Consider the following 12,660-nt stretch of genomic DNA (forward strand, 5'->3'; position numbering starts at 1 on the left):
CCCTTTCTTTCACAGCATAAGATAACAATTAGGATAGTTTTTAAAAAATGTAAATTAAAGAAATTAACATTTTTAGACAATTGAATATACAAATATATAATTTTATATTTTCCAAATTTATTTTGGGTTTTACATGTGATCAGAGTCTAATATGAAGATCATATTGTTTTAGGCAACTTGCATCTGTCAATAAACATTTCAAGACATGTATTGCCTACTAACTTAGTTTTTGTTTTCAAGGTCACTGTAACCAGCTGTCTCCAGCCAGCAAAAGATGAATTTACCAATCAGGCTAAGATGAGGGTAGGTTTTAAGTTTAATAATATGCAAGATACTGTAAATTATTTTTTGATTGATAAGCTTGTTTGAAAATCCAGAAATCTGCAGTGCCCTGACTTGTTTTTGGTTTTCAAGAATATGAAGTAAAAATAGATTCAAAATACTTACATTATGAAGTATCATTGAGCCACGAGGGATTTAAGGTAAAGGGCATCTAATCTTAAGCAAGGTTGTGGATAATTTGTGATACTTATATACATATCATACAATGCCACCTCAAAGTAATATTGCAACAATTTTCTTTTCCTGGCTTGATTACAATGTGGATCACCAGCCTTTACAGCGTGTTAAAAGAAGATGGGTTATTACTACCTTGGAGCTCATTGAAGAAGACCCAGGACCATTCCCCAAGTTTGCTGGAGAGGTAAGCCACATGTATCCTTAATGACCATTTAAAAATCTAGCATTTAAAAAGATAAAAATTCTGAAAGGATTCACAATAATAATTCTTTAACCAAAGATCTATTTTCTGCTATAAAGTCACAAAGAATTTAAAGCACCTACTACATGCAAAGTACTGTTTGATACCAGTATTAAAATATTAAAAACAAAACAAAACAAAAACTATTCCTTTCCTTGTGGAGCTTGCATCCTATATGTTATGTAGATACAATGTCAGGAACATGCTGGTAAATGGTTAACCACCTTCTCTCCAAAAACACTTTTAAGTTCAATCTGCATTCTTGACACTCTTAAATGAAGACAATCTATAAAACAATAAATCAAGCCTTACTTTGTAATATTTGCCAATTTCTAAAGTGTAAATGTTCACTCACACTGAAAAAAATTTAACAATCCACTCTCTAAGCCAGTTCAATTTGTCTTTTGTACTCCCTTGTAACAAGTACTTAGATAAGAAAACACAATGCAAATACAAAATAATTTACAAAGCACCAACTACACAGTGACATTAGGAAAGGCTTTGTAATCTGTGTTATGAAGGAAGTAAGAATGGTAGAGGCAAAAGTGAAGATGGGTCCTCCACTTACATGGAGGATGGCTTGTGAAAAAGTGTAGAGGCAAGTGATGGATTGTTGTATCCTGGAACATCTCAGGCCAATTTGAAACAGAGAGTAAATGAAAGGAAGTAATGGGAACCATGACTAGAAAAATTAGTGAGAGACAGATTGTGGAGGGTTTTAGAGCTGAAGTTTTTTTTTTTTTAATTCTATTTTAGAAGTACTAGGGAGCCACTGAAGATTTTTGAGTAGAATAATAATATGGTCAGCTCCATGTTTTAGAAATATCAGTTTGGTAGCTATGTGGAGGATGAATTGGAGAGGAGATGATGGAAGTAGGGAGACCAATTAAGTCCTTTATTAGGTTTATTTATTTCAATAGTCTAGGTGAGAGATGATAAGAATTTATGAGGAATTGTGAATGGAAATAAGGGAGCTGACAGAACAAGCACTGTGGCAGTAGTTAATTCGATAAGACTTGAAAACTGTTATAGAATACCAGGATAATGAAATATCCTGCTTCAATGGTCAAGAACACTTCATCTGAATAATGATTTAAAAAAACAACAACCACCTTTTTTGTGTTTTTACTTACAGTTATTCGAGAATATGGACTACAATGAATCCTTAATGTATATAATCAGTGGGCCTGGTGTGAATGAGCCTCCAGTTGGTCTGTTTTCTATAGAAGATAACCAAAATGGAAACATCTATGTTCACTCTTCAATTGACCGAGAGGAAATACCATCTTTTGTGGTACCTATAAATTTTATCCCTCTAATCCTCTTTCTTTTCTCCCATCTTCTCCTCCCCCAAAAAAAGTTTTTGGAGAAGCATGATGAGACAATAAAGAAAAAAAAGTTTAACCTAACCAAAAATTCAGAGCTAAAGTTTATCAGTCAATAAATACTTATTAAGCCAGCACTAATCTAAGCAATGAAAAAACAAAAAAGAGTCAAAAGACAGACCCTGTCTCAGAGAACTCATAAACTAAGGGAGGAGTCAAATCTGAACAAACAAGTTATATACAGAATAATTAAGAAGTAAATGAGAGGAGAAGGGCACTGGAATGAAGAGGAAGTAGGGAAATATTTACTGTAGAAGTAGAATTTTAATTGAGATTTTAAAAAAAGTCAGGTAGGCTAATAGTGGAGATATAGGAGGGTATTTCAACCAGGAGGGCAGTGTCATTGGATCAGAGCAAATGGTCTAGAATAAGATATAAGAAGACTAGAAAGGTAGGAGAAATCTAGGTTATAAAGAACTTTTAATGCCCACCAGAGGATTTTGTTTTTGATCCTAGAGGTGATGTGAAGTTATGAGAGTTTATTGGAGGTGCAGTGTAACATAGTAAGACCTTTGCTTTAGGAAAATCACTTTAGTAGTTGAATGGGCGATAAATCAGAGAGGAGAAAGACTTGAAATAAGCAGATCTTCAGCAGACTTTTGCAGTAGGCAAGTTGTATGATGAGAAATAGCACATTCCAGAGATACTGTAAAGGTGAAATTAAAAAGCCTTGCAAAGAGATTGGAAGGGGAGCAATGAGAGGCAAGAGTTAAAGGTGACACCTAAGGCATGAAGGTTGGGAATGGAATAATACGGAAGCTAGGAGGCAAGGCAGTTTTTAGAGGGAAAGATAATGAGTTCTAGTGGTTTGGATATGTTGAGTTTAAGATGTCTATGTAATATATGAAGTTTGAGATTTCTGCAAGGCAATTAGAGAAGTAGGATTGAAATTCAACAGAAATTGGTAGATTTGTGAATCTTCAGCATAATGATAATTAAATCCGCGAGAGCTGATAAGATCACCAAGTGTAGTATAGAGGTAGAATATAAAAGGACTCAGGATACTTACAAGGGACATTTATACTTAGCAGATGTGATCTGGATTAGCATTCAGCAAAGCAGAAGAGAGTGGTGTCCTGAAAACCTGGAGAAAGGAGATGTTGATCAGTCAGTAAAAGGAGAAGCTGCAGAATGGTCAAGCAGAATATGATTGAGAAAAAGATTATCAGATTTGACAACTGAGAGATCATTAGTAACTTCAGAGAGAACAGATTAGTGGAATGATGAATCAGAAGCTGATTGTAAGGGAGTAAGAAGAGAATGATAAACCAACTCCAATTGTTCAGTGATGAAGAGAGCCATCTACACTCAAAGAGAGGACCTTGGGACTGAGTGTGGACCACAACAAAGCATTCTCAATCTTTCTGTTGTTTGCTTGCATTTTGTTTGTTTTCTTTCCCAGTTTTTTTCCCTTCTTGATCCAATTTTTCTTGTGCAACAAGATAACTGTATAAATATGTATACATATATTGTATTTGACACATATTTTAACATTTAACATGTATTGGACTACCTGCCATCTAAGGGAGGGGGTGGGGAGAATTTGGAACAGAAGGCTTTGCAAGGGTCAATGTTGAAAAATTACCCATGCATATGTTATGTAAATGAAAAGTTTTAATAAAAAAAATAGATAGTTTTTCCAAGGAATTTAGTTACAAAGAGAAGAAAAAATATAGGGTGACACAAGGGATGCAAGAATAAAGCAAGAGTTTATGAGGAGACATGGGTATGTTTGTAAGCAGACAGCATCCAGTCAGTAGACAAAGAAAGAATGAAAATAAGTGATAAAATAGGAATGACAGAGTAGCAATCTGTTGAAACAGATGAGATAGAATGGGATTGCTTAAGGATTAACCTTGTTATGAAATAAGAGCAAAGGAAGAAGTAGTGACAAAAGGCATATGGACCATATGAGGAAGAAAAAGTTTGTAGCAATTGATCTTCATATTTTTCTATAAAATAAGAAGCAAGTCCAGCTGAGAAGGTGGGAGGGGAGAACCATGGAAGGATTGAAGAGGCATGAAAAGGTTTAGAAGAGAGAGACAGTGAGTTGATAAGGCAGGTATATAAGGAATGCCAAAAAGCAATGAAGGCCTAGCTGAGGTTGTGTAACAAATTTGTAGTGGACCTAGATGGAATAATTGTATACCTTTGTTCAGCAGAATGTGTACATGCAATCAGCCGAAATGATAAGGATGATTAAAGATTCAAGAAAATGGGACAGTATAGGGCTGAAATGATTCTCCACTATCAAGATGGAGACATGAAGAGAGTGTCTGATGCCAGGAAAATGGCCTTAAATTGGAAGTCACAGTGCAATGGAAGATTTGAGTTAAATAAAGGAAGGCAGAGGAAGAGGTAGAAAACTAATATATTATGGTTGGATAAGGGGATTAAAGATTTCTTGAATAATTCCTAGCAGCATATTTTAAAGACTGTGATGTTCTTTTTTTCTAGTGATTTTAGTCTATTCCTTGTTTACTTTTAAAAATTCCATTTGGGGCTCTCATATTCTAGTTATCTTGATAGGTATCCCAAGTTGACCCGGAAGTTTGAAGATTTCTAAGATTACCTTTAAATATGTTGGTTTGTTGATTTTATATTGTGTCAGCAAATGAGTCACCACTGAAATAGCTACAAACCTCATTGATACAATTCTGGAGAACTAGAAGAATATTTGCTTTTGTAAACTCAGCAAACAAGAACCATGTTGGTTTTTATTTTTGTTTCTGTGCAATAGCACCTTACTTTTCAGGTTTTACAGGGCCTAGGGCCTGGTTCTCCTTTGTGTTAAAGTAAATTGTCCATTTTTAAAGGGCATTAACCTTTTCAGGACCCCAACCATATAACTTAATGTATCAGAATGATAAGTTCTCATATCTTACTTCTGTGTCCCTAAAGAGTTAGTGTAGTTTTCCTAAGTGAGAAACATCCTTTTTATGCTTTGGTAAGATCTGGCTCTGTTATTTTCCAAATGTACAGAAATTCTCCTAAAATACTTATAAAAATAAAAATCTATTTCTTTAAAGGTACAGTAGCCTCCCATTCTATTCTTAGATACTTATTAGCTGTGAGATCCTGAGCAACATCTATGGGCTACAGTTTTTTCATCTTCAAAATGGAGTTGGAATCCACATTGAAGGTCTCTTCTGGCTGTAATTCTTTCATCCTCTCCAGACAAAATACTCAATAAAACATGAAGAAACTTTAAGTGGCCATGAAAGTGATTCACAATTAACAATACTAATTAGAGGGATATTTGCAATATTTTTCTAATCTGTGACTTTCCATAGTCCTCTATGCACAGGGTGCATTTCTGCTTCTTAGGATACCTTTCATCTCTTAACCCTCAGCTCAGTTACTCATAATTCCCTTGATTTCCCCTCTTGTTGCTGCTCTCTCCCTTCTCAAACTATTCTTTATCTAATATAAAATTATCTTGTATTTAAATTATTTGTGTATGTGTTTTTCTCCCTTGTATAGCATTACTTCCTTAAATTCCTTATTTTGTCTTTGTAAGCCCAGTGTCTTAGACATAATAAGTGCTTAAAAATGTTTATTGAATTAAATTTTGTGGATGCAAAAGGGACACGCAAAATACAGAATATGACATACACCTGGCTCTCAGTGATATTGTAGTAGAGTTAAGGAGATTAAGATTCATGGTATAGTCAAGGGAAGCAGTGTTTTGAAAGAGAAAAAGTGTGTCCTGAGTATTAAAAGGCTCTGATTTTAGACCTGTCTCTGTCCTATACCCATTCTTGTGCAACTCACCTCACCTGTATGAGGCCTAGTTTCCTCCTCTGTAGAATAAAAAGACTGAATTAGAGGCAGTGTGGTATAGTGGACATTATGCTTGATTTATTGGGAATTAGGCTATTGAATATAACAGAAGAAGAAAATTAAATGTCAACTTCAGGGAAAAGCTAGCATGATAATACCTTGTGCATCTAGGTTCAGTAAAATTTGGGGGAATTTTATTTTCATTTAACCTAACCGAGATAGCAAATCTTACATATGATAATTGAGTATGTGATCATGGAGTGGTCCTTTACATGCCTTAAACCTCCATTTCCTCAACCTTAGAATGAGAGTATCTTTAGTATTTAGTGTCTTATTTATTTATTGACTTAGTACTTTGTATTTTATCTTTAATATATTAGACTTTAGCATCTTACTTCTCAAGGTCGTTTTTAGGCTAAAATGAATATATGTAAAGTGCCTTGCAACCACTAAGTTGTATCTTAAATCATATTTTTTAATTATAGGATCATGGACGTAGAGCTAGAAGTGATCTCAGAAGGCCATCTAATTCAAATTTCTCATTTTACAGAGGAGGGAACTGAATCCCAGGGAGTTTGTGAGTTGCTCAAAGTCACACAAGTAAAAAGGGTCAGAAGTACAAACCCAGGTGTTCAGTCAGCCCTCTTTTCTCTGTTCTACACTGCTTCTACTTAATACAAAATTTCCTCTTGGGCCCCTTTCTGCTCTGTAACACAAGACCCTTTGCTTTCAGAAGATTAGAGCTGGAGAAGTAATACCAGCAGTAAGTCCTACATTAAAAAATATTAGCTCACTGGGGAGAAACTCAGAAGAAAGTTGAACATTTCAGTTTAGACTCTAATACAGTCTGAATAGTTTTTAAACAAGCTACTCCATCATCAGTGGTAAGATATGTGTGAGACACAAGAGAAGAGAAAACATTCTACCCTAATGACTTTTGAGGGGGTAATGGACTGAGAGTGTGAGACCTTTGGGTTTAGGATCTTGTTCCTTCAGTACCTAAGAAGGAGCCAGGCAAACTGAAAACTGTTGAAAGATTTAAGAGGTAAGGGCAGATAGAGATATATAATGTTTGTTTCTGTTCAGGATCAAAACTCATCTTTTAGGAAATAAAAATTTCAACCACAGCAAATTTTTCCAAGTGTAGAATTTATACATGATTGTTCTACATCTATTCTGACTTAAATTTAGGGCCTTGGTGAAAATTCTACAATTTTTCCCAGAACATATCTTGAGGAAAATTACTAGTTTAAAATGTAGCTATTTTACCTTTTTAAGGAAAATAATAAAAATGTGAAATCATAAGCGAGACAGCATAGCATAGTTGGTAAAGAACTAGCCTCAGAGCCAAGAAGAACTGTTTTCAAATAATGCCTTTGACACATACTGGCTGTGTGATCTTGTGCTAGTCATTTAATTTCTCATTGCCTAGACAACTCTCAGATTATAAATTATGAAGAAAGTGCCTAACTGTGAATCCACTCATTCTCCTTCCAACCCCCTTTCTCTATCAGTCTGATCCAAATTTTGTCTTTCTAGGAATCTCTAGGCTTCTTTCCTTCTGGTCTTCTCCTTTCCTTTTGTTTCCCCTGTTCTTGAAAACTCTGTCCAGATAATACTATTGCCTCTGTTTCTAGGCAAATGCCATAGGCATATGGTTTGGTTTTTCTGTCCTGGTAAAATAATTGTGAAAGATTACATGTTAAAATGCTTCTTTTTGAGTGTAAGGACATAGTATAGTTTTAGGTATAGAAATTCAATGCTATTAGGAGATTGTTTATGAATTAAAAAAGGGAATAAACATATGGTTATATTTTAAAAGAAATTTGATTACAATAAGAGTTTAAAAAATTTTATAGGGAATATTTCTATTCTCTATAAGAAGAAGTTAGTAGCAGAAGTTAGTAGCACAACTATGACCTTTAGACTTTCAACAAGCAAAATATCTTTTTAAAATCTATTAATTAAAGATAAGAGATTCTATGGAAAGGCATAGCCTATTTAACTCTTTTAATATTTAACCTATTTCTTCTAAAGATTCCAAGGTTAATTGCCACTCATGCCTGGGTTATGTGATGCATACAATAAAAGTAATAATTCATATCAGTGACCTCAAACTCAAATAGAAATGGATCCCTGAATGCTATATATTGACTTAGAGAACTAATTAACATCATCTATGTTTTATTGGCTTTCTATTTATTTTCATCAATGTTTCCCATATATATTTACTCTAGTTCAGCTCACTGTATCATTTCAATATTTACAAAGTACTTTCTTCACAAAAATCCTGTGAGATAGGCAATGGTAATAATATTATTCCCATTTTACAGATGTTAAAAATTAAGGTCAGAGAGGTTAAATTATTTGTCCAATAAATAAGTGTTAAAACTATTTGTAAATTCCAAAATTTCATGGTTAGTCACAGTGAGGGCAGTTAGGTGGCATTGTGGATAGAGCACTGGGCTTGGAATAAGGAAGATTCCTCTTCTTGAGTTAAAATCAGGTGTCAGACACTTACTAGTTTGTGATTCTGGGTAAGTCATTTAATCTTATTTCCCTCAACTTTTCATCTGTAAAATGAGCTGGAGAAGCTGGCAAAACACTTAGTATCTTTGCAAAGAAAACCTCAAATGGGATCATAAAGAATCAGACACAACTGAAAAATGACTCAACAACAATAGTAAACAAATAATCATATTGGTTAATGGACCTTCTTATATAGTGTCAGAGATTGATTAATTCTTTAGTTTCTGTTTGAATATAGAATCTCTTTGTATAGTCGGTATGGCGTCAAGAACAGAGATTTCTGGTCTGGGTTCTGCTGCCCAACAGCCATGTTTCATTATCTTCTCAGAGAGAAACCCTCTTGATTCCTTGGTATAATTTAGCTTTATGAATCTTGCTTTTATTCTCCATAAAAGGAAGGAGATGGAAAATTCAACAGTAATCAACAATGAAACATGGCAATCAAAAAAACCCTGATCTTTGACCATCCTAAGTGATGCAGTATATAGAACAATTGAAGTGATTTTCTTGCTATGCTGTTCCTCTGTAAGGCCATATAAAAAAAATCATGTTTGTTTTTGTTTTTTAAGTCTTGTTCAGTATATCAGGGAAAAGAGCCACCATTATGCCACCGCCAATCAAATTACAGCATTGATTAATAGCTTACAAACTACTGTCAGAGTACTGACATAAAGAGACAAGAAAATGTGCTTTTTGACTTCACAGCCACCTTAGTTCTCAAACTTGTACTAGTCATGAGAAATTAATACACAACATATAAAGACAACTAAGAAGAAAAACCTCTATCTAAAATCACAATCCGATTCTGAGTAGCCAGAATTGCTCTTTACTCAGTGAGTGATACAAAGGGAGCTAAAAACTTGTGCAAATGCACTAATCCAGGTTGAATAGGGACTAAAATTTTTCAAGCAGACTGGAGTTCTAAAAGCAAAAAGGATGAACGTCCATTGATTAAGTGTGATTCAAGGATTCTTATTCAAGTATAAAGTATACCTGAAGGCCTTTCCCCTTCAATATTCCATGAGTCTAAGAATATGCTAATTACAAGTAGACCAGATAAGGATGATTAAAGAGATTGAATTCCTATTGTATTAGGTGCCATGCCACCTAATTTATTAATTGTTTTAGCTAATTCTGAATTTCCCTCCCTGACCCTTGTCCCTTTGGGATAAAAGGCTAATCTAACCAACCTGCATCAAGTATATTATTTTCAGTTCTGGATACCATATCATGGAGGTTACTGAAAAACTGAAAATTATGCAGAGAAGAGTCACAAGCATATTATATATATTGGGAAGATAAGAAAAAAAAAAAGATGCAGAAATGTTTACCTGGTGGATGAGAAGACTTAGGAGAGATATAGTATCTTTTTTCAGTTATTTGAAGAGCTGTCATGTGGAAGAGGAATTACACTTCTGCTCATGTCTAGAGGGCAAAATTAGATATAAATGACTAGGAGTTGAAGAGAGCTTATTTAAACTTTAGTGAAGACAAATTTTTCTACATTTAAAGGTAGCCAAAAGTTAAATGGGAGGTAGCTGTCTCCTTCACCACAAGTGTTTAAACAAAAGTTGCATGGCTACACATTGATAATGCTGTAAAAGAGATTCTTGATCAAAATACAGATTGGACTAGATAGCTTCTGTGGTTAACTTCCAACAACAGGATTCTTGATTAGATGATTTTTAAGATCCTCTCTACGCTCTAACCTTCTATAATATATCTGGATTTGAGGGCATTGACTACACTTGGATATCTTTTACCCTTAGAATACCTATTGGGGCCTGATTTGTAAAGAGGCAATGTAGTGGAAAGAATGTTGGACTAGGAATCAGAGGATCTGGGTTTGGTTGTAGGCTTCACGACTACCTCTGTATCTGTGGGAAAGTCAATAGATATAGTAAAAAGTTGGGTTCTACCTATATGACTTTGGGCAAGTTATTAAAATTTCTTAGACTTCAGTTTCTTCAATAAAATTAGATGATTGTTATGATCCTATAACCTATTTAGTTTTTAGTTTCTTCATCGGTAAAAAGGAAAGGTTGGGTTAAGTAATCTCCAAAGTCCCCTTCAGCTGTAAATCCTGATTATCCACTGTTCCTTTTCTCCTATTTGTGTTTCCTACCCCTATCTATGACTTCAGGTGTCTTTTTCTTTCTGCTCTGAGATTTATTAACATACCTCTTCTATCTCTCTTTTTCAACTCCTTATTCCCTTATTTACCCCAGACCTTATCAATTCTGCCTCAGTTATGGCTTACTTTCCCCTTTACCCCCCAAAATCCCCTAAAGAATGTTTATGAAGAGCTGCTCAGTTGTAAAGTTCTTCTTTCAGCAAAGCTTCCTTCTGAGAAGTGGTATTATGAAACAAAGTATTTTATAAATCGATACTTTCCAACATAGTAAGTACTCTCAGGACTCACTGTTCTCAGAGTTAGGCTGGCTACATCATCCCTTCAGCTTTATAGGAATTGGAGTATCTCTTCTCTAATACTATCATATTGATGCCCCATTGGGGGTATTTTTATTTCTATTGTTAGGAATCAGTGATTAGTGCCATTATTTCATGAAATTAATATCAGTTACCTTTTAAAAGTGGATAATTACATTAAAATATGAAGATAAAATAAGAATAGAAATACAATGTTATTTCCATACATACAACTTGAGGACATTTTACCCCCAAACTCTCCCATATCACTTCAGTCTCTGGGAAAAGAAGACTCAGATTTCATGCACTCTCTACAAAGTACTGGTCCTATCAAATTCACTTTAAAATGTGACATTACAGCCAGTTGAGTACTGCTGCTATACCTCTCTATTTCTTGAGACTTTGGTGCTCAGGTGCATTCAAAGCTCATTATGGATTTGCCTTCTAGACCTCAGATGGCTTATTCTTCTGACCTTTTGACACCCAAGTTGGAGCCTCCACTATCCCTCACCTAAAATTTAAAAAAAAAAATCAAATATGGAGGCAAAGAACTAAAGCCCTTATTCATGGGGTAACTGTTGACCTCAGAGGAAAAGAGCCCCAGATCTTTCATCGTCTTTCACTAGACATTGCCAAAAATCTACTTTGCTGATTTAAATCTTTGTGGACTTGTATCAATTACTTAACATGAAAAAACCTGTTAAAATTGAACTTTAATGAGATCTTCCCTGCATCAATTAAATTGCAATCAGGATAGGTTCTTAGTGCATGAAGTTATGGGGTATTTATGAAGATGACTCATTTGAGACACTAGTGTAGGAGATATAATAATGTTATAAAATTTTAAAAAATAATAACAAACCATAAAAAATAATATAGTAATGTTTTCTCCCCTAGAAATAATTGGTTTTGGCATTAATGTTGACCACTGTTTTCCAGATACGCTTTGATATTATTGATATTTCAACTCAGAAAGTTGTGGATACATCTTTATTTTTCACTGTCAAAGTTGGTGACATCAATGATAATGAACCACAGTTTGCTAAGGAAGAATTTAACATCACTGTCAAAGAGAGTCACAGTCGTGGTGAGACCTGTTCACTTGTTGGACAAAATTATATTCCTTTTTTTTTTTGTCAGTGAAAATGTCATTTTAAAATATTCTTAATATTTTATTTTCTCCCCAGTTACATGTAAAAACAGAGATTAGTATTCCTTAATTTCCTTAATGGAAGCTTCTTCACTTTTTATACTGAACAAGATAGATGAAGAATAGGGAATAGATGTGCTACTGAATGGTTTAAGGTATACATTTTCTTGTTCAGTTCTTAATATAGCAGTCCTGAAGCTTCCTATTCTGACTCTTGCTGATCCTTATGCTAAATTTTGTACAAACAATAAAATAACCTGGAAAATAGTTCATTAGTATTTAGATCTTCTGATGGACCACTTAACAGTCTAATTAAAACAAATTCAAACTATACCTTGGAACTTTAGTCTGTTGTAACAACTAATTTTCATTTTCTTTCCTTCTAGATGATCCTATTTTTCAGGTAGAAGCAGTGGATTTGGATAAAGAGCAAACTCCCAATTCTGAAGTTTCCTATTCCCTTGTTTCACAAGTGCCATTGAAAAAAGGAAATGGGTTTTACATTGATCACAGTAGTGGAGAAATTCGTGTCTCAGGATGCTTAGATTATGAGGTCATAAATTTTTTTACTATTATTTAAAATCTTGAATTCTGTATCTTATATGTGATTATTGTACATGAGT

At 34.2% G+C, this 12,660-nt stretch overlaps 1 protein-coding gene across 1 annotated transcript in view; it reads left to right on the forward strand.

The window, feature by feature from the left end:
• The window catches only part of CDH26 (cadherin 26), a 66,204-nt gene that overhangs the window by 19,967 nt on the left and 33,577 nt on the right, over nt 1-12,660 (forward strand). Inside the window, exons 2-6 of the mRNA XM_051976682.1 lie at nt 241-303; nt 614-703; nt 1,896-2,054; nt 11,827-11,974; nt 12,424-12,590. Coding sequence (XP_051832642.1) covers nt 241-303; nt 614-703; nt 1,896-2,054; nt 11,827-11,974; nt 12,424-12,590 — 627 coding nt within the window. The remainder of the gene's footprint in view (nt 1-240; nt 304-613; nt 704-1,895; nt 2,055-11,826; nt 11,975-12,423; nt 12,591-12,660) is intronic.

The sequence above is a fragment of the Antechinus flavipes genome, chromosome 2 (genome assembly GCF_016432865.1).
Source record: "Antechinus flavipes isolate AdamAnt ecotype Samford, QLD, Australia chromosome 2, AdamAnt_v2, whole genome shotgun sequence".
NCBI classification, from domain to species: domain Eukaryota; kingdom Metazoa; phylum Chordata; class Mammalia; order Dasyuromorphia; family Dasyuridae; genus Antechinus; species Antechinus flavipes.